General features: G+C 43.5%; 1 protein-coding gene across 1 annotated transcript in view; it reads right to left on the reverse strand.

Annotated features, from left to right (window-relative positions):
* The window catches only part of WIZ (WIZ zinc finger), a 165,866-nt gene that overhangs the window by 133,927 nt on the left and 8,194 nt on the right, over window positions 1–23,745 (reverse strand). Inside the window, exon 5 of the mRNA XM_040341722.1 lies at window positions 12,079–12,312. Coding sequence (XP_040197656.1) covers window positions 12,079–12,312 — 234 coding nt within the window. The remainder of the gene's footprint in view (window positions 1–12,078; window positions 12,313–23,745) is intronic.

Raw genomic sequence — 23,745 nt, forward strand, 5'->3', positions numbered from 1 at the left:
ACAAAGTGGAGGACGTCATATGACGTCCTCCCGTGGACAAGTGGTTAAAGCCTACTTAACTGCTTGCCGACCAGCTGCCGCAGTTATACAGTGGCAGGTCGGCTCTGCTGGGCGAGATCACGTAGCTATATGTCATCTCGCCGAGCAGCCAATAGGGTCGCGATCATCGCCGGGCACCCGCGATTGCTCGTTACAGAGCGAGAACCGGGAGCTGTGTGTGTAAACACACAGCTCCCGGTCCTGTCAGGGACAATGTATGAACAGCGATTTGTCATTTCCCCATGTCAGTCCACCCCCCCCTTCGGTTAGAACACACCCAGAGAACATGATTAACCCCTTCCTCTCCCCCTAGTGTCAACCCCTTCACTGCCAGTGGCATTTTTATAGTAATCAACGTATTTTTATAGCACTGTTCGCTATAAAAATGTCAATGGTCCCAAAAATGTGTCAAAAGTGTCCGCCATAATGTCGCAGTACCGATAAAAAAATCGCTGATCGCCGCCATTACTAGTAAAAAAAAAATATTAAGGAAAATGCCATAAAACTATCCCCCATTTTGTAAACGCTATAACTTTTGCGCAAACCAATCAATAAACGCTTATTGCGTTTTTTTTTTTTACGAAAAATATGTAGACGAATACGTATCGGCCTAAACTGAGGATTATAGCAAAATTAAAAAATATTAGATTATAGACTATCTATTATAGCAAAAAGTAAAAATTATCATTTTTTTTTTTTTTTAAATTGTCGCTCTATTTTTGTTTATAGCGCAACAACTAAAAACCGCAGAGGTGATCAAATACCCCCCAAAGAAAGCTTTATTTGTGGGGAAAAAAGGACGCCAATTTTGTTTGGGAGCCACATCGCACGACCGCGCAATTGTCAGTTAAAGCGACGCAGTACCGAATCGCAAAAACTAAAAAATCGCAATATGGTCCGGGGGTTAAGTGGTAAAAGGGCCGCCAGCAGCCTTTAGGAAGAGTTCAAGGAAACCTCTGAAAATAAAAGATCCTGCCAATACCAGCATGAAACGTGTACTAACGGGCACGTAAAATCAGCCTTGGTTGTACAAGAGTGCTAAGAAGCAGTGCGTAGACCTTCTATGAAAACACCAACTATATTACAGGAGTAACATTTACAAGACAATAAAGCCCAACTCTGGGCAAAAATGTTTTCCCAATAAGTGGGGTTGTGCCTACACTGCAGGGGTCAAATGCTTGTTTTGTCCAACGGTGAGAAGAAAGCTTATACTCGCACCCATCTGTTCCTAGTCTATGTAGCCTGCAATGGGCTTGATGATGCCAGGGGACAGCCCACAATTTAAGAATGTTGGAGTGCGGGGTTGCCAGACTGGCCTTGTGCTGGGAGGATCGGAGGATTAGGTAAGTATATTTCCCTTCTTCTCTCCCCTAGACAAAAAATAAGCTATGCAGTGCCGGCACAGCCCCACTGCATTGAAAACCTTTTTCTTGCCCGGAGATAGACTTTAAGTAGTGTGTACATTCAATATAGAACTAGTGGAAAATTATAGTTACAGTAGTGTGTATAAATTGTACATGAGCAATGAGTGCAGATTTGTAGATGAAGCTGTGTTGGTATTACATTTATCGTATGGACAGGGTGTTGGTGTATCCTATGTGTAATAGGAAGTGGGGAGTAGGAATACTATGGAAGCCAAGCATGCATTACACATGTGGTATATGCAACAATGTAAAAAAATGTATAAAAGGAGTATATGGAGTATTGCCCCTTTATATTTTTCACTTTTTTGTTCTTAGTACCCATAGCGCTGTTATTTTTTTTGAGCAGAGTATATTCCACACTTGGTAGGTAGCAGTGTGTAAAGTATTGCACATATACTGTGTGAACAGTGAGTGTGGCACAAATGTGGCAGTGTGTTTTACATGTGTGATATTCAGTCATTTGACCTCGGCATTGATCAGTAGCAAACCACACACACACACACACACACCTTACTTTCATTCTCTCCTCTGCTGTCCTTTTTTCCCCTCTAGCCGCAAAGGCCCACCATCCTCCCGCTGATGCCCTGGCCTCCAGCCTTTTCCCACCACCCTCTGCTCTTCCACCTCTTGGACCCCTCTTTTTAGTGTCCCAGTCGTCCTTTGCCCACTGGCACCCATCTGCCATTTTTTCCTTACTGGCCAGGATTCCTTTGCCCACTTGCTGGGCACCAAGCACGTGGGCATGAGGCCAGGCTGCCTCAATGGAGTAATGAGCAGCGCCAAGATTGAGGGAACAGCCAATCGAGGGGAAGTGTGTGAATGAAATGCAGAAGGATGGAGAAGGCAGCATAACAAGGTGGTTTCAATACAGCACAGGACAATCGAACATCTGAAGCATACGTACAATGGACACTACATAAGCCAGACTGGCCGTCTCTCCTGATGAAGCTGGTGCTCAGTAAATACTGAATATTTCAACATAAATCATGCCTAAAAACAAAAGCAGCATGGGGCTCCCCTGTGCAGGTCCTAATAGGACATGGGGTACACTCACTTCTGGGTGTGTAATATTAAAACAATTTGGGGTGCAATAGCTTACCCAAATTCAGGCTAATATAAAACTGTCCCTGAGAAAAAATAAAGAGAGATCCTCTTAGATATGGGCATTTGTAAAGAGAGGAGACAGTGAGATCAAAACAGAATCTGCCACTAAACCTGTACAGTAAGAAATATGGGGTCACCATTGCGTCTAAAGATACTAGCCCCCACTGACTGCCATACTTTCTGAGCAACTAACCTGGAACAAGCACACAGCAAGTAAAGTCTGAGCAAAGTCAGACCTCCCAATATGCATGCTTTTTCCTGGTCTGACACTCAGTGGGGCTGATTTACTAAAACAAGAGCGTGCAAAATCTGGTGCAGCTCTGCGTGGAAACCAATAAGCTTCCAGGTGATTTTGTCAAAGCTTAATTGAAAAAGCTGAAGTGAGAAACTGATTGGCTACCATGCACAGCTGCACCAGATTTTGTACTCTCCTTTTTTAGTAAATCTGCCCCAATGAGTTTATCAGAAGAGCATGATAGCCAGGCAACTGGAATGTGTTTGAGAGTTCAACAATGGCAGTCTACTTATTTCCTTAGTACGGATTTACTAAAGGGCCTATTTATACTTGTCTATCGTTTTTAAAAGGCAAAACCTATGAATTTTGCTCCATTAAGTTAGAAATCAAATTGTTCCTATAGATGTGACTGGTTCACATCTATGTCACAATTTAGTGTGAAAGGCAATATATATACACACAGTACAGACCAAAAGTTTGGACACACCTTCTTGTTCAAAGAGTTTTCTTTATTTTCACGACAATGAAAATTGTACACTGATGGCATCAAAACTATGAATGAACACATGTGGAATTATACATAACAAAAAAGTGTGAAACAACTGAAAATATATTTCATATTCTAGGTTCTTCAAAGTAGCCACCTTTTGCAGCAGACACATCTCTAGAACTGGTAAGAGGAGACTGTGTGAATCAGGCCTTCATGGTAGAATATCTGCTAGGAAACCACTGCTAAAGAAAGGCAACAAGCAGAAGAGACTTGTTTGGGCTAAAGAACACAAGGAATGGACATTAGACCAGTGGAAATCTGTGCTTTGGTCTGATGAGTCCAAACTTGAGATCTTTGGTTCCAACCCCCGTGTCTTTGTGCGACGCAGAAAAGGTGAACGGATGGACTCTACATGCCTGGTTCCCACCGTGAAGCATGGAGGAGGAGGTGTGATGGTGTGGGGGTGCTTTGCTGGTGACACTGTTGGGGATTTATTCAAAATTGAAGGCATACTGAACCAGCATGGCTACCACAGCATCTTGCAGTGGCATGCTATTCCATCCGGTTTGCGTTTAGTTGGACCATCATTTATTTTTCAACAGGACAATGACCCCAAACACACCTCCAGGCTGTGTAAGGGCTATTTGACCAAGAAGGAGAGTGATGGGGTGCTGCGCCAGGTGACTACCTCTTGAAGCTCATCAAGAGAATGCCAAGAGTGTGCAAAACAGTAATCAAAGCAAAAGGTGGCTACTTTGAAGAACCTAGAATATGAAATATATTTTCAGTTGTTTCACACTTTTTTGTTATGTATAATTCCACATGTGTTAATTCATAGTTTTGATGCCTTCAGTGTGAATCTACAATTTTCATAGTCATGAAAATAAAGAAAACTCTTTGAATGAGAAGGTGGGTCCAAACTTTTGGTCTGTACTGTAATTATATATATATATAGGCCCATGTGTAGTTAGTCTTGCATACATCACTTTAAACAGTGTATGGAATGTTGTGAATCCAGATATAAAGGTGAACTCTTATAAAAACCCAGTATATGTTCCCCCAACCTCCCCCTATCGATTACATCCCAAACATATCACAAATGCAGGTCAGACCTGCTTGTAGTTGCCCATTGGAGCAGAAGTACCTTGGGAGAATCGGATGTAAAGAATACTTGGCACACTGGAAAGCTGGGCAGTGTAAAGCAGGACCGTGCTGCATCTGAGGTCTGTGTTTGGTAAAATAGATAGCAGAGAGGTGGTGAAACCTGTATATAGTTTTTAAAGAGTATACTTGTGTACATTTCCCTTCCTGGTAACACCTTTTCACACATGGTGTCAGTGAAAAATTAAGTGAGGCGATATCAAAAGCAATTGGAGGTAAGGGTGCCTAGTCACCAGCTGTGGTTCCTGGTTTCATTCCTCTCACCCCCAACACTCTACAGGATACAGAATGGACATAGGAAGGAGCCACAGAGTGCAATGGGGACCAGGCCTCCGAAGCACCTGGAAGTATGCTGGATAATGAAGATATTTCAGCCATTGGCATGGGGGGCAGGAAAGTATTATCCATTTACTTTTCAGGGATGTCTTTGATTCAAAGATTTAGGCCCCTTTCACATGTGCGGACCGTATGTCCGCATTTTCATCTATGCGTTTGCGGATGAAAACGGGACATACATTGGTCCCTATGTGATTGCGGGTGTCAGCGGATGAACATCCGCTCACACCTGTAATCACACGCCTCCGCAAAGATCCGATTTTGCAGACGGAAGAAAATACTATTTTTTCTTCCGTCTGTGGATCGGATGAACACGGACATGCGGTCCATGTTTATCCGATCCCCCCATAGGTGTGCGGGGGATCGCCCTGTCAGCCGACGGCTCAGCAGGGATTTTACGGAGGATCCTCGCTGAGCTGACGGACACACGGAGGCGAATCATTACTGATTACCGTGTGAAAGGGCCCTTAAAGTATAACTAACCCCTTCTAGCCTTTCCAGCTAAGGAAGCTGCCACCTTAGCCTCAGTTTGATCTGTAGTTGCCATGGTGCTGCACATATTACACATTATGACATCAGCCACTTGACAGCTTAACAGTTCTCTTAAAGGAGAAGTTCTACTATGGATCACAGGAGTTTGTTCTGCACTCCCTTGACCTGTTTTCAGCATACAGCTGCTAAAGCCCACTGTCGGCTGCTGTCACAGAGCCTGTCCAGGTTTAGGAGGGATCAGGACCATATGGTCGGGATCTGCCCCCATGCTTGGACGGGCAACCGGCTCAGCCTCTCAGCCACCGAGAGGCTGAGCTGGCCGCACAGGGGAGACAGTCACTGGCTCTCTGCTCACTGAGATGTGAGAACCAAGTGACCGGCAGCGTTTAATTGCTCAGTTCTCAGTGTTAGAGACGGCGAGGGACAGATGCTGCATCCACCTGGGTAAGTTTGATTTATAATAAAAATAAAGAAAAAGAAGAAAAAAATGCCATACTCGTTTTAGAGCACAAGAAAGAAGTTTATTAATAACAACATGCCTTGAATTTAACAGTTTTGGGAACAAGTTAAATCAGAGGGTTTAGTTCCGCTTTAGAAAAGTGACTGTTATTTTAAAAATGCAACCATATGAGGACTTGTATGTATATGTACAGGCTGCAGATATCTGACAACGGGGATCATACTGGTTACAGGTAAGATCTAAGCTATATGGGCAGTTTTAAACCCTTGCAAAAAATCTCACAAAAAAATACTAAAGCTGTAAAAAACAGACTGAAAAAGCCCTTGGGGCTTTTATCATTTTAATCTCTTGCAACTGGCAGTTACCTTAGTAGCCTAAAGCTATATACTCTAAAGCAGTAGCAAAGTCAAAAATGTGACTATAACATACAGATAAGATTGTATAAAAAGTCTCACCTGTAGGTGCCTTTAAACAGTCTCAACTTGTGCCATTTAGTAGATCATGGCATCGGCTTAAGCTGATGTAATTGGTGCATATGCAGAACACCGAATGTGCCATGGCTGCATAGAGCACTGTGTCCCATCATGGTCCGCAAACCCAAAACCAAGACCGGAAGCAAAGATGGAAGTGCTGGTAGCGGTGACAGTGCTCTGGAGGGCCCTGTTTGTAAAGCAGGTCTGCCAAAATGTGCTAGTACGCATTGCAACCAAGCACATTATGGCATTTAGCTGCAGGGGAACATTGGAATTTTTTTTATTTATTTACTACCACTTTAACCAACTCAATGGTGCTACTAAACTCACAAGCAATTCATGGCTATGAGTAGCAACTGATTGCTAAACAAATGGACAAATGGCTCCCTATGGAGCAAACTTACAAACAGCATGCAGCAGCAATCAGTCTTGCATGATGGCACAATGTTCCATTCATGTGCAACAGATCGCTACAAGATGCTACTCATGTTTGGCTCCAGCCTTCTGAAGTGACTGCCAGCAAGTACGGTAGCTAAAGTGTTTGTTAAGACAATAATATAAGACTATGCCAGTCCCTCTTTTAGAGGCTGGCATAGTACACTGTGTATGTTGTTTTTAAGAGCTGTAAATACCAAATTTCAGTTGTCTTTAGGCTGGTCACATTACTCGTGGCCACTTTTCAGTTCCGATGGATGTCTTCTGCGGGAGGGGCCGCGATCTCCCTCAATTTCAGCCGCGTAGATCACGTGGACACTCGCCTCCTCCGCAGAAGCCATCCATTGGAGCTGGAGAATGGCCGTGAGTCATTTGACCGGCCCAAAGACAGCTGAAATTTAGTATTTACAGCGCTCACAACATACACAGTGTGCTATGCCAGCCTCTAATAGAGGGAAGGAGGGGGGAGATATTAGAACAGAGCAGGGCAGCCTATCAAGGAGGAAGGTACTTTTTTGACCATGGTGATCAGGGCGGAGCAGCCCTGGTTATTGTGGTCTAATGAGGGTGCATACAGGAAGTGGCCGATTCAGGTTTTTTTTTTTTTTACAGTTTATAGGGGAGCAGATTAAATGGCACAAGCACTGTGCTGTGTAATCTGCTTTAAAGGACCAGAATAATTTTTTTTTGGGGGGTTATCAAGTGCTTAAAGCAACCATTAAAACCAAAAATGTTTTAATGCAAACACTGTGACTAAACATAGCTTGGTTTGAGACTATTGCACTCCCTGTATGCGCTCTGAAGGAACGTCCGTTCCTTCCAAGCCCTGTGCTGTGAAAGGCAGCTCCCGCTCACATGCACAGGAATTACATCATCACGGCTCCAGCCAGTCACAAAGCTGGAGCCCATGAACCCAGGAGCAAGACAGGTGAAGACGGAAGGGGCTGCAGCGCTGACATCGCAGAGCTGGAACAGCTTAGTTTTAAGGTAAGTTTCACGTAACGTGCTAGTATGCGATGCACACTAGCATAATATGACTTTACCTTGCAAGTGGAAAAAAAAAAAAAGAAAAAGCGTTTAGCGGTAAAAAAATGAATCCCATGGTAATTCAAGGATTTCTTCCTGTCAGTGTATCTGCCTGCCCTTACGGGAAAAGATATACTGACAGATCTGAATAAGACCTGCATGTAGAGTTGCCATCTCATCCCTTTAAACCCGAACACAAATGAATTACAAGGTTCTGAGGCTAATTTAATGCAGATAAGTCACCAAGTGAGTTTAATTACTATCTTAATCAGCCTCAGAATCTGTGTCATTAATATGTGTTCGGTTTTAAAGGGATGAGGTGGCAACCCTAGCTGCATGGAACCAGTGATCAGCTGATCAGCTGGTGCAATGCTTTACAGGCTTCAAAAGAAAAAATTATAAATGCACATTTTTTACCTGCAAAAAAATTTGCATTTATTCTTTTTTTTCTAAAAGGTGAACTTATCCTTTCAAGTGTAACTTTACCCATAACAACTTGATAAAAATAATAATGTTCTTTAACAAGGACCATACATTCCACATTAATACTTATGCTACCAAAACTAGTGTGTGCTGTAAATTGCCTCCAGCATAGTTACTGTTTCTTCTTGCTGGAAGCTGCCATTTTGCTGAAGCCCAGAGCCCCTGAACAGAAGTAAATCACAAAGAGGAACTAAACCCATCGATTTAACAGTTTCAAAAAACATTATCTTTCTGGAATGCAACTGTCACATTTGCTTACGTCCTCAACCAAACTGTCAAACCATCATATGGCTGGTGTCATAACTGACCACATGTGCAGCACCATGGCAGTTGTAGCTCAAACAGAAGTAGCTTCCTTGGCTATATTGGACATGAGGGTTGAATTCCACTTGAAGGCTGTCAGCAGATCAGCCTCTACAAACTCGGCAATGCCTAAAAATAGTGAGCAACTGAGCATGTGCAGAGCAAGGTGAGATTCTAAACAGTATAGAAACGTATTTTTAATGTTTTACATAGCTGTACCTGCAAAAGAGGCCTGCCTGAAGTGATCTAGAAGGACTTAATTTTTAAAGTTCGACTTTATAGCTGAACGTGAGACAGAAAGACACAAATGAATGCTGGTATGGGCCTTTTGTGGTCATTATACAGCAGACCTCAAACTGTGTGAAGGAGAGGAAACACAAGTAGCCGATCAGCTGTGCTGTAGTGCTAAAGGTATTGATAACAGGCATGCTAATAGGAGAACAGAGCAGTGTGAGGCTAGGTTCACACTGCTGCGGAATGCTTTTGCGAATTTGAGCCGTTGCGATCGCTCAAATTCGCAAGTCATTAAAATAACATTGTTTTCCATTAGTGCCGTTCACATCAGTGCAGTGCGAATCTAAGCTGCGGGAAAAAAGGGTCCTGTGCGAGTTTGATCCATGTGCGATGCAAATTCAGGTCTATAGACTGGCATTCCCTGAAATCGCAACCGCGAAATCGCGGTAAAATCGCTTTTGAATTCGCAGCAGTGTGAACCTAGCCTACCAGTGATTAACTCAGTGTGCTGCTTCTCTTTCACTGTCCAGTCAAAGGCTGGGGGGCAGACCCAACAGTGATACTGAACCACAGAAGAACAAAAATCAGGTCACTCTGCCAAGCAGGGCTGTGCTGCGTGGCAAAGATATGTAAATGTCAGTACCAGATTGAAGAGAAATACAAATCAATTGGCAGCTAAAACCACTACTATACATGTATGCTGTCTGTGTATTTATCTGTCTGTTGGAGGTTCAGCTTTAACTAAAGGGAATTCCTTAGATTTTCTCCAAGGGAGGTTAAAATAGTAAAAAAAATTAGAGATGAAATTTCCATGTTTAAAAAAAAAAGACTTTTCTGCAATAACACAATGAACAAAAAATGAAGTATAGTAGGAAAAAAATACTTCATGGCCATTAATAAATAGGAAACATGGTTTCCTGTGAGAAGAAATGAGAACGTGAAAAAATCTTGATTTGACACCTTTATAAATAAGCTTCTTAAAGAACATCGGAAATAGACAAGCACTTCAATAAAAAGCACATCACAAACTTAAAAAAAAAAAGTTTCACCTATTTCTAAAAAGTTCATTAATATTTAATAAGTCAGCCAGTTAGGCTGCATTCACACTATAACGCGGCATATTTTGCCGCGACAAATTGCGGCGTATTGTACCGCAAAATGCCACGACAAAACGAGTCGTTTTAACCTTTTTTTTACAAAACATTGTTAACATTGTTGTCTATGCCGAACGCCGAAAGCCGCCTGAAAAAAAGGGCCTGGGACTTGTTTTGAGCTTCAGGCGTACGCCGTTTCGGCATGGAGATGTGAACCATCTCCATAGACATCATTGTTAAATCACCCCTCCAGCGGCACGAGCGTCGGGCGTAAATACGCCAAGGTGTGAATGCAGCCTTAAAGTGGAAATAAACCTATTGAGTTAACATTTAAAAAAGTTACGTTGAAGGCATACCGGGATTGCCAACGGTCACATTAGTTGTGCTCTCAACCAAACTGTCAAACCATCCGATGGCTGGTGTCATAACTGATCACATGTGCAGCGCCATGGCAGTTGCAGATCAAAAAGAGACTAAGGTGGCAACTTCCTTGGCTGAAAAGGATAGGAGGGTTTAGTTTCCCTAAGTGTTATAATTCTAACTACAACATTACAGGTCTTCACATGCTACTTTAAATACTGTATATTTAAGGTGACCCTGTCATTAAAATTACAACTGGAAAACAGGCATAACCCATTGTTTTTCAGAAGTCCTCCACTGAAGTCCTTTGTTAAACCAACACTTCCATGAGCATCCATCTCCTGGGTTCTACAGCGCTCACGGTTTTCTCCCACCAACTTCCACTGCCGTGTTCTGTAATGGTTCTGAGGTTAGAGGAAGGAACCACTGCGCTTTGTTATTGAGACACCGGTAACGGAAAAGTATGTAGACCCTCACTTTTTGTTTCAGGCACGGCCATTTGTGGATTCTATTTTTAATGACAGGGTAGCGTTAAAATACATACGGTAATTTTATTATTATTATTGTTATTATGTGCCGCTCTAATAGAGTAATGTTTAAATTTAATTAATTTTGATAATTCGTGAAGGAGAGTAGTTAGGCGATTTGGAGCCCTACATTTAGCAACTTCAAACGGAGAGCCGGGGCTGTGAACATTCCGAGTCCTTATTTGAAATGAAACCTGTGGAGACAGACTGGTTTTACAGGAAACCTGTATTGAAAATAATATGGAGGCTTGGACTGATGACCTCTTTTGGCTAATATGCGGATACATTGGATTCCATGCTTTCTACATCATTGACTGTTTTTGGGGTATGCTTGGTTTTGGTTACCATATAACGATAAAGTCATAGCATCAGCATGACTGACAGGCAAATAGCAATTTAGGAGGAGGTCAACAATTGCAGCTCATGAAACTTGGCACAGATTTCCTTTCAATTGATGGTGCTTTTTTTTTTCTTTTTTTACAGCCGTGTGAACATCTGTGGAAGGATGCCCTTTACCAAAAAGTGTTCTCTAATGTGCATCCAGCATGGACCTGCACGGCGCTGTATCATTGGAAGCAACCCCTTAAATAAACAGCTCATGGGCCCAACTTCCACAGGGCATGGACCTACTAGATCAAGTATGTAGGTGCAAAAGAGACCTTCATTCACGAAACAGAGGCCTCCATACACACAGCACAACCAGACCACCCAAACAGGCACAAGGATGCAACTGTATGGAATTCTCTGATATGAATCCAGTACAGACCTGCACTCTATTTACACCAACTTTGTTTCCAATGCAGAAAAGCATCAAGTCTGACAGGCATTATGCTTTTTGAGCTTGATGGTTGAGCATATGAAGGCCTAACGAGCCTCGTATCAACCGTGTCTTGCCTATAGCAACTAAATTTCCAGAAGTTATTATTCCAGCGCAGGCTAAAAATACAACTAGAAACCAGTTGATTTCAATGGTACCAGCCCTTTTTCTTATTTTAGTACCAATCAGTCCAAGTGTGTAAAAGCAATAGGGACACAAACATCTAGTTAATGCCTTTAAAAAAATATAAGCAGGTTTAGAACTGAAAATGCGGTTAACAAAAATCAAAATGTATTCTCTAGAACAATTTGGATCTCCATGCACCAGAGTTAGAGCAGGAGGACGGCCATGTGATGATGTCACCAGTGATACAACTAATGACATTATCACAGCTACTGGAAGCTATGCTGCATATAAGTGTAGACAGAAGTGAAGGGCTAGGGTGGGGAGGGATGGGGAGGGGAAGGCTGTTAGAGAGCAGGAAGGGGTAAAGCCAGGATACACACTCGGGTCTAATTGCAGGCTGGTGATGATGCAATGTGATGTCATCAGTTATGGCATAAAACAGGCACATAGGCTTCTTACCGTCCGTATCGGTGTCCTGGTGCCATGGTGGAAATGGGGGCAGTGGACGACCGGGTGAGCGGGCTAGCAGTCGAGCAAGGACATGGATGGGAGAAACTGTGAGCTCCCAGTTGGTGATACCAAAGTCTCGAAGGTGGGCACGGGCATGACTGGAGAGGCCAGCACGAGTGTCGAAACCAGCACCACAGAATTCACACCGCATCAAGCTGAAGGTACTGGGGTCAAAGTTCGCCACTGCAGAGGGGGAAATGAGATCACCTGATGTCCTGTGCTTTTTCAAAAATGCTCACCCGGCCTCCTTTGATAGTAAATCCCAGCTCAGTTAACTCTAGTGCTGTCTAATTTGTCAATGAGCAAACTTGTGGTAAAGAATTTACATTGTTCTGTCCTAAATCCTGCCCTTTGTACTGTTTGTAAAGTAACTTGTTGGTCTTCTATATGGATGCCCGACCATTCTTATCCCATACTTGGCTACCTGTTGTGCTGTATGTTTCTTTGCATAGATTCCTCTAGCGGCTAGCGGATATGCAATTAGCGGACCTCCAGATGTTGCAGAACTACAAATCCCATGAGGCATAGCAAGACTCTGACAGCCACAAGCATGACACCCAGAGACAGAGGCATGATGGGACTTGTAGTTTTGCAACAGCTGGAGGTCCGCTAATTGAATATCCCTGCTTCTAGCCTATGCAGTAAGAATGACCATTCGTGGACAAATGATCTAACAACGTAACCCTAATCCAGTTTTACATTTATCACACCGAATGTAGTTATTAAATGATCACTTCTATTTCTCTATTTAGAAGTCCATCTTCAACTGAACATCTACATTTCACAGCATTTAATAAAAGACTAGCTGAAAGCAACACCAGTTGGATGGCTTACAAAAAAGCCACCAGTGCTGCTTTCCCAATGAGGCCAATTTTCTCAGGGCAATTCTACTGGTCTTTGCATACATTATGCTTTGTGTACACGTATTCTCTGCCTGTGCTTGTGTTCCAGTCACTGCAGGATGAGTGGATTTAAATCTGAACTCTGGGAATGAGACAAAGTCTACCCTTGCAGTGGGGCCCCCTTCACACTACTAGTGGTAAATGCTTATCTAGTCTAGGGTTGCAAGGATAAGGTGTATTACGTAGCTTATTCTTAGCTTTATCGATAATAAGCAGATTTAGGCCACAACTGCCTGCTCCCCTCCTCATATACAATGCAGGGTTCAAAGCCCTGACACCACCGACAGCCTGGAGCTCAAAAACAGTGATGGAGCCTGCATGAGCTAGGAACAATATCGGCCTCATGCACACTGCTGCTCCTAATCTCAAATTGTTGGAGCTTTAGAAGTTTTTTGCCAAAGCCCCTGAACACAACTCAATAAAAACCTATGAGGTTGATTTACTAAAGGAAAACTGTCTGTGCACTGCAAGTCCAATTGCTCTATGATCTGAGGGGAACATGCAAGGAAAATAAAAATAAAAACAGCATTTTTGCTTGCACATGATTGGATGATAGAAATCAGCAGAGCTTTCCCTCATTTCAGAGTTCCCCCTCAGATCTAGCACAACTGCACTTGCAGTTCACAAACTATTTACGTTTAGTAAATCCGCCCCTGTGTGTTCACGCACACTTTGAGGTTTATTTACTAAAGGCAAATATATGTGCACTAGGGCCGAAACAACAAATTGATTAAATGGACAACTAATGAATTATGAAATGAATCGATTACTATTGTCATAATCAATTAATCGGTCAGTACCATAATTGGGTTAAAAAAAATATATATATCTTTTTATAGTACAAAAAGAGCAAATAGCTACTGTAAATATTACTTTCACTGTCCCACAGTAAAAAATTAATCCCTTAGGCCTTGTACGCACGATCGTTCCAAACTGATGAGAATGGTCCGACGGACCGTTTTCATCTGTTCACCGCTGAAGTGGCCTGATGGTCTGATGTGTGTACACACCATCGTTCCAAAAACCGATCGGGTCAGAACGCGGTGACGTCAAACACACGACGTGCTGAATAAAACGAAGTTCAATGCTTCCAAGCATGCGTCGACTTGATTCTGAGCATGCGCAGGTTTTGAACCGATGCTTTCTGTACTAACCATCGGTTTGGACCTATCGGGCAGCAGTCCATCGGTTCGGTTTTGAAGCATGTATTACAATTTTTGACCGAAGGACAACAGACCGATGGGCTATACACACGGTCGGTTTGGACCGATGAAACTGAACCCCGGTCCATTCTCATCGGTTTTGTCCGACCGTGTGTACGGGGCCTTACAGTAGCAATCATTTGCTCTTTAGTTTTTTTTAACCCCATTATGTTACTAAACATCTCAGGCCTGGGTCACACCTGTTTTTTTGTGCTTTTTACAGAAACACACTACAGTTCATTTACATGGTTTCCTATGGGACACGTATTTGGAAAGGGCAAGGACTTTTTTTAACGCAAAACAGTGCCATTTTTTTTTCCAATATACTTCAATGGAGAAGCTGCAGAAAAGCATGTAATGCGTTTTTGGGGCAATTTGTGTTTTTTAATCTGCCCAACAACAAATTGCCCAAAAAAAATATAAAAATGCAAATTGCATTTTTTTTTTATTAACCAATTAATCGAAACAATAAATCGGCCAACTAATCAATTATGAAAATCATCGTTAGTTGCAGCCCTACTGTGCACTGCAAGTGCAGTTGCTCCAATTCTGAGAAGCTCTGAGATGAGGGAAATCTGCTGAATTCTATCATCCAATCATGTACAATCCAAAAAAATATATTTTTTTTTTCTTGCATGCGATTGGGTATTATTTGCAAAGTGAAGCTTTACCTCATTTAGTAAGCTCTGGAGCAACTGAAAGTATATTTGTCTTTAGTAAATCAACCCCATTCTTTTACCAGAGTTTAGGATCAGCTGCGTTTAGAGGCAGTATATACTTCTCTCCCAAACAAAGGAGAAAAGTTTGGCAGAAAAACGCTAGATGTGGCAAAAACGTGCGTAAAACACTAGGCATGTTTAGTGCTTGAGCACTATTTACCTTCAAATGGCCAGAATAAATTATTCTGGCCAATTAAATTAACACCCAAGCGCTTGACACTGCTAAATGCGTCTAAAAGCGGTACACGTTTACCAGCGTCCAGATTTTTTTTTTATGCTGCCAGGGGTCTAAGGAGTGCCCAGTGTGCATGAACCCACAGTAATGCACTTTATCTGTGTACTCCAAGGCTAAATAAGCATTTACCTCTTGCAGCATGAGGGGGTGCCGCTACCCCGGTAGATTTGGTCTCATTCCCGCTGTTCAGGCCATTTACAACAAAGCAACAAGTTTGTTCTAACTGGCACTGCCTTCCAAGCAGTATATATTCACCCTTCCTTCCATCTCCCACGTCTCCGTTCATTGCTGGGAGTTGAAGAAAATGCTCAGTTCTTCTGGTTTTGGAGGAGCATGTGACTTATTATGTGACAGAGCTAGGCCAATCAGCGCTGCCAAAAGAGTCCAAAGCCCTGTGTAAGTGATAACCTTGGCCCATTAGCGCTTACATAGACCTTCCCTGTCACTTCCAGTGACTGAATGGAATGAGGAGAAAGCGAGGAAGGGCAAATATCTGGGGAGGTCATTAACGTAAACCTGTTGCTTTATCCTGCATTGGGAAAAACACTTTTTCCACTTTAAAATGCACCCGTCATGAGAAAAAGTTGGGAGCTGCAAATGATGGCCTTCTATTGAAAGCCATAGCTCCCTGGCTGTGACTGGTTTCTATACTTCGGAGTCACAGACAAGCATGTGGCAAATGCAAGTCAAGAAGTTTGAATTCCTTATATTTCTATTTATTAGGGTCAGTGACTCAAAGTATGGAAACCTTTGCATCTGCATGACAGGCAAACAGCTATCCTTTCCAGGAGAGGTCAGCAATGGCATCCTAGATGTGTAACTGTGTTCACCCCAGCTTCTCCTGTCATTCAGTGTAAGGCCCTATGCATATGGGGGAATAAGCACCTGATAAGAGATGGAACTTAATATCCGATGCAATGCTAAAGCACTAAAGAAGAACTCCTATAAGAAAAATGATAACCTAGCTCTAATGGTCAGTTTGAGGCCAATTTATGCTTTGCCTAAGCTTTATTCCTCAATACAAGTCAATGTGACTCCATAGCCCGGGCAAGGAAATACACCCTCCCTACATTTTCTAAACAGCTCGTTTCCAACTGTCTGAGTACATGGAAGTACCCGTATTTGGCAATTTGATATGCAGTTTTTGCTTTTTGATGATCTTTATAACTTAATAAGACCCCTTTCACACTGGGGCATTTTTCAGGTCCTTTGGCGTAAAAAAAAAAAAAGCGCCTGAAAGAAGCCTCATCTGCAGTCCCAATGTGAAAGCTGAGTGCTTTCAGAGCCCTTTCACACTGCCAGCGCCCGAAAAACACTGGCAAAGCCCAGCTAAGACCCCTTTCACACTGGGGCGTTTTTCAGGCGCCTCGGGGTTAAAAAAAAGCTCCTCAATGGGAAGGGGGCTTTAGGAGTGGTGTATTCACCGCTCCTAAAGCGCTGAAAAGAAGCTGCTTGCAGGACATTTTGTGACGCACTGCCAGCGCAGCGCCTCAGTGTGAAAGCACTCTGGCTTCCACATTGGGATTGCAGATGAGGCTTCTTTCAGGCGCTTTTTTAACGCCAAGACCCCTTTCACACTGGGGTGTTTTTTAGGCGCTTTAGTGTGAAAGCACTCGGGCTTTCACATTGGGATTGCAGATGCAGCTTCTTTCAGGCACTTTACAGGCGCTTTTTTTAACGCTAAAGCGCCTGAAAAACGCCCCAGTGTGAAAGGGGTCTTGGGTCTGTGAAAAAAAATAACAGACTCTGCAATATCTAATGTTGTCAGACAACCACAATGCACCCAGCTACCGGAGACTATGTCACCATTGCTTAGATCAGGGGTCTCCAAACTGCACTCCAGGGGCTTTATGTGGCCATTTGCTTGCTTTTATCCAGCCCTTGGGGCACAATTACCCTCACCGCCTTGTGGGGTATAGTTCCTGCCACTGACACCAACAATTAGTTCTCTCACTGATACCAATAATGGAACACTATTCCTCCCAGCGACACCAATGGTTAAAAAACTATTCCACCCACTGATGCCAATGATGGAACACTATTCCCCCCCCCCCGCTGATAACAAACGTGGGTCACTATTCCTCCCGCTGACAACAATCATGGGGCACTATTCCTCCCACAAACACCAATAATGGGGTACTATTCCTCCCATGGTGCACTATTCCTCCCACAGACACCAATAATGGGGTACTATTCCTCCCACAGACACCAATAATGGGGTACTATTCCTCCCATGGGGCACTATTATTGCCCATATTAATGTTGGAAAATTGTTTATTTCCAGACACCAGGACATTTTCTTCTCCCACTGGCCACAGTTCGGCCCCCCTAACGTTTGAACAACAGTAAACTGGGCCTTTGTTAAGAAAGTTTGGAGACTCTTGACCTAGACAATAAGCGACATGATGGAGCTCAATTCATCGTTTCTTATACATAACAATCAAAAAGTACTTTTACTGTACAATAAAATTAGATTTGGCAATGTTGCCCTACTGATCTCTGTGTGTCTTTAAATGACAGATTAATGTTGAGCACTATTGACATCAATGTTAAGAACATAAACCCACCAAATTTCTGCGTAAAACCCCTCAAGCCTCCGACATACAGTGCCTTGAAAAAGTATTTATACCCCTTGAAATTTTCCACATTTTATAATGTTAAAATCAAAAACTTAAATTTATTTTATTGGGATTTTATGTGATAGACCAACACAAACTTGCACACAATTGTGAAGTGGAAAAAAAAACGATAAATGGTTTTTAACATTTTTTACAAATAAATATGTGAAAACTAACTAAAATCTAGTAGAACCAATATCCGTCAGAAGTCACCTAATTAGTAAATAGAGTCCACTTGTGTGTAATTTAATCTCAGTATAAATACAGCTGTTCTGTGACGTCCTCAGAGGTTTGTTAGAGAACCTTAGGGAACAAACAGCATTATGAAGGCCAAGGAACACATCAGACAGGTCAGGGATAAAGTTGTGGAGACGTTTAAAGCAGGGTTAGGTTATAAAAAAAATATCCCAAGCTTTGAACATCTCATGAAGCACTGTTCAATCCATCATCCGAAAATCAAAAAGAGTATGGCACAATGCAAACCTACCAGGACATGGCCGTCCACCTAAACTGACAGGCCGGGCAAAGAGAGCATTCATCAGAGAAGCAGCCAAGAGGCCCATGGTAACTCTGGAGGAGCTGCAGAGATCCACAGGTGGGAGAATCTGTCCACAGGACAACTAATAGTCGTGCACTCCACAAATCTGCCCTTTATGAAAGATCGGCAAGAAGAAAGCTACTGGTGAAAGAAAGTTGATGGGCAGATGGATGGAGCCAAATACAGGGCAATACAAGAAGAAAACCTGTTAAAGTCTGAAGCCTCGTACACACGACCGAGGAACTCGACGGGTGAAACACATCGTTTTCCTCGTCGAGTTCCTTGTTAGGCTGTCGAACTCGACAAGCCAATTTTCTCCATTCCCGTCAAGGAAATAGAGAACATGCTCTCTTTTTGGCTTGTCGAGTTTCTCGACAGTTTCCTCGGCAAAAAAATATCTCTATATAATATTACTGTTTTTTGCCGAGAAACTCGGTCGTGTGTACGAGGCCTAACAGACTTGAGACTGGTTCACTGGTTCACCTTCCAGCAGGACAATGCCCTAAACATACAGCCAGAGCTACAATGCAATGGTATCAAAGCATATTCATGTGTTATTCAGTTAAAGTCCAGACCTAAATACAATTGAGAATCTGTGGCAAATTGGCCTTAAAAATTATTGTTCGCAGACACTCTCTATCCAATCTGACAGAGCTTGAGCTATTTTGCAAAGAAGAATGGGCAAAAATGTCACTCTCTAGATGTGCAAAGCTGGTAGAGACATCTCCAAAAAGACTTGCAGCTGTAATTGCAGTGAAAGGAGGTTCTACAAAGTATTGATTCAGGGGGGCGCCATACAAATGTACGCCACACTTTTCACATATTTATTTGTAAAAGAAATTGAAAACTATTTATCATTTTCCTTCCAGTTCCCAATTATGTGCCACTTTGTGTTGGTCTATCACATAAAATCCCAATAAAATACATTAATTTGCGAAAACTTTCAAGGTGTATGAATACTTCAAGGCACTTCAAGTTAAGCCCGGTGCCCCCTGATTACCAATGACCCTAAGGGCTCTTTCACACGGAGCGGATCCGTAGTTGATCCGCTCCGTTAGCCCAGTTTGGCTCAGCGGGGATTCCTCCATAATCCCCGCTGAGCTGTCGGCGTACAGGGTGGTCCCCGCACACTGTGCAGAGACCGCCCTGTCTCTCCTCCACTCTCCCCTATGGGGAATCGGATGAATACGGACCGTGTGTCCGTATTCATCCGATCCGTTCCGCCGGACGGAAGAAAAATAGGGTTTTCTTCTGTCCGCAAAAGCGGAACTTTGCGGACGCGGATGGTTGCGGACGTTAGCGGATGCATTATCCTCTAACGTCTGCAATCCCATAGGGATCCATTACAAGTCCGTAAACGGACTTGTAATAAACGGACCGTTTGTCCGTATGTGTGAAAGGGGCCTAAAGCAGGAGGGTGCCAGATATAATTATTATAGTGATCTGATTTAGAAAATCAGCTGACTTTGAAATTAAAATCCCTCCTAGTTTCAAAAAGTTAGACAAAATAAATTGGTTATATTTAGAAATCTAGAAAACTGCCATCTAAAAACTATGGTAATATTCTTGTTAAGACTGGAGTTCTTCTTTAAGCTCTCACACACATCAGCATGCTCAATAGGACTACCATTCACTTATATGGTGAACACAGGTTGTGCACAAAGCAAAGATCAAAGGTGCAGCACACTTTAGGGGACCACAACTATATTGAATTGTATCCCATCTACCTGTGTAGTGAAGCCCTGATCTTTCCTGTGTCTGTATGACAACCACTGTTGCCCTACCTATAGGCAAACGGAGCCTGACTTATGATGTGCTTATGAGCCCATGTGCATTTTGCCATTTGTATTGTGAACAATATTTAATCCTGTGCTACTGTATTTTCTAATAACTGCTCATATTCAGATTAGTACAAGACAAAATGATCAACAATCTGTGATTAATTTAGCATTTTTTACAAGTTAAGACAGTGTGTGAAATATAAAATACAAAAGATACAGTAAAGCAAAGAGCATACAAATCAAACACACTTAACCATGTAGGTAAAACCCCAGTGAGATTATATTTATCTAAACTGCATAAAATAAATGTATTAACATTAGAAGAAACCTGTACTGAGAGAAATAGGGGGCTTCCATTTCTGATCACCTTGTCTGGCTGTCCTCAAAACCTCACCCTTTAATACATTTAAATCGGTGGTTCACCCTGCTGAACAACATTTCAGCATACAATTCGGCATCGTAAGCGCGAGCTACAGTATGCCGGTCTTACATTTTTTATCCCCGTACTCACTGTTTAATCGTATCTAGACGATTCCGTCTGCCGCGGGGAATGGGCGTTCCTAGCAAGAGGGAGGGTGATTGACGGCCGACTCTGGCACGTCACCCTCCCCGAAGACAGCCGGAGTAGGTCTCGGCTCTTCACGGCGCCTGCGCACAGGCTATGCGCAGGCGCCGTGAAGAGCCAAGCCTATTTCGGCTATTTCCGGAGAAGCGTGGCGCGCCAGAGCCGGCCGTCAATCACCTTCCGTCTGGATTGGAACGCCCATTCCCCGTGGGCAGTCGGAATCGTCTAGGTAGGATTAAACAGTGAGTACGGGGATAAAAAATGAAAGACCGGCATACTGTAGCTCGCGCTACGATGCCGAATTTTATGCTAGAATAAAAAAAAAAAAATTATTTTTTTTTTAATAGGGTGAACCCCCGCTTTAATATTGAATTAGCTCCAGTCAAAAACCTGGAACAAGTATTCATGCAGTGAGGCAAGTGAAGTTAGAGACTCCTGATCTGCACGCTTGTTCTGGGTCAATGACGCAATGTACTGAAGCCAGCATAATAGCCAATCAACTAGGTGCAATCAGCAATGGCAACTTCCAGGTTTCCCTAACAGGTTGCCTTTGAATGAAGGTGCTAGAGTAAACAGGTTGCCTTTGAATGAAGGTGCTAGAGTAAACAATCTGATTTCACCTTTAATCTGAGTAGTTACAATGGGCAAACACACTTTTTTTTTATCTCAATTTTATGAATGTAACTCATCTGTAGCTATTGTGGACGTTCAAAGAAGAACTCCAAGAGCCATTTAAAAATATGCTGGTTTAGGTCCAACGAGGTGTATTTTACATCATGGACTTTGTCTATTTTATTTACTCTTACATTTTTACTTAGTGCCAGAAGTATACCTATCACTATACCCTGGCACTCTGTCAGAAGGGATCTGCTACGCGGCAGCTGCACCGCCTACCCACCTCTCCAATGTCACAGAATACTTTGTATTTTGTAAACGGTTCACATAATACAAAGTCTTCCAGGACTGGGTAGAAGGAAAGGAGGGCAGAGCAGAGAGGGTGCAAAGTACTTTGCAGCTTCAGAATCGGAAGAACGAGCAGTAGAGAGCATTTTCATAACAGTTATAGCTTTACTGTTTGCACTCAGTAAAAATGTAACTTTGTAGGACCAACCCTTTATACACACCGATGATTTAGGCTGCTGCGAATTGTAGAATTGTTGCGGCTGTGATGGCTGCTGGACACACAAAGCGAGCGCAGCATCGATCACTGCAAGTAATTGCTGGTTGTGCAGAGAGCCACCAACAGCTGTGGCCACCAGAGACCTGCCATTATAGTGAACTGGGCAATGTACCTAGCCGCTCACAATCAGAAAATCCCTGCTGCTACAATTCGCACCAACCTAAATCGTGGGTGTGAATGTAGCCCAAGGCCTCATTCACATGGGCGTAGATCTGTGCGCACCTGCACGGGTGTCAAATTGGGACCAGCAGCTCCACCCCGGTTGACGTGAATGAGGCTGCCTGCACGCAGATGCATGGAATACTTGTGCACCCCATACGGGCAAAGACGGCCCTTCACACGGATGTACACAAAAGTATGCCTGTGTGAATAAGGCCTTAACCCCTTATAAGCCAGCACATTTTTTTAATTGCTGCAATTCTTGGAGTTCTTCTTTAAGTTTTAATCTGACTTGCCAGTTGCTAAAAGAAGGGCCATGTTAGACTTTGAAGTTCCAAAACAAATGACATGGACACATCGCAAAAGTTAAAAGGAGTTGTAAAGGAAAAACATTTTTTGCCTAAAATAAATGTCTGCAAGGTAGACAGATAGAATAGTGTAATGATTCTGTTAAACGAGTAAATACCTATTAAATTCCTTCATCTATATCACCTCCGGCGTTTCTAGTTTCTGTTCTCTCATTCACTTCCTGGTTTGTGGCGCTCGTTCATGCAAGAACTACATTTCCCAGTATGGATTGCGGCACGCCCAGTATATTCTAGGGGTGCAACGGATCAAAAAACTCACGGTTCGGATCGTTCCTCGGATCAGGAGTCACGGATCGGATCATTTTTCGGATGGGCAAAAAAAAACTCCCCCACTGTAATATCCACATCTCCTCCCCCCCCCCCACCAACTATAGTACCCCCTCGGTGCAGACACCCCCCCCCCCTCCTCTCAGTACAGTGACCCCCTTCTCAGTACAGTGACCCCCCCCCTCCTCTCAGTACAGTGACCCCCTTCTCAGTACAGTGACCCCCCCCTTCTCTCAGTACAGTGACCCCCCCCCCTTCTCTCAGTACAGTGACCCCCCCCCCCCCTTCTCTCAGTACAGTGACCCCCCCCCCCCTTCTCAGGACAGTGACCCCCCCCTTCTCAGGACAGTGACCCCCCCCTTCTCAGGACAGTGACCCCCCCTTCTCAGGACAGTGACACCCCCCCAGCTAGTACCGAGTGCGGGCTCCTCCTCTGTGGCTGTAAACAGAGGAGGGCCGCCGCCGGGCGTACCAAGATGGGCGTGGCTAGGCCGAAGCCGCGGGCTTTCCTAATGTTACGGCGGCGGCTCCGGAGCTAGGCCGAAGCCGCGGCCTTTCCTAGCGTTATGGTCGCGGCTCCCGGAGGTAGGCCGAAGCCGCGGACATAACATTAGGAAAGGCTGCGGCTTCGGCCTAGCTCCGGAGCTGCCGCCGTAACATTAGGAAAGGCCGCGGCTTCGGCCTAGCTCCGGAGCCGTGGCAATCCGCGGATCACAGTGTGTTCCGATCCGAAGGGGGTGACCCATTTGGATCACAGATCAACTGTGATCCGTTGCACCCCTGGTATATTCACACCTGCTTGAAGTCTCTAACACGTAGAGAGCGTCCTGCCGCACAGATGTAGTTCCCAGGAGGGGGTGAGCACGTCACTGACCACCGCAGTAAAGCCTCCCTTCACGTGGTGAGTAACAATCAGACAAGCAGGAAGTGAACAGAACAGAGAAGAAATAGAGCAACTTCTGAGCAAAAACGAACAATGAGGAAGTGAAAAGAGGAATGTCTGCAGGTAAAGGATGCTTATTATGAAAAAAAAAATGTTTCCTTTACAACCCCTTTAAAAACTCTCTGACCTTTACAAAAAA

The sequence above is a fragment of the Rana temporaria genome, chromosome 3 (assembly GCF_905171775.1).
Source record: "Rana temporaria chromosome 3, aRanTem1.1, whole genome shotgun sequence".
Lineage (NCBI taxonomy): Eukaryota > Metazoa > Chordata > Amphibia > Anura > Ranidae > Rana > Rana temporaria.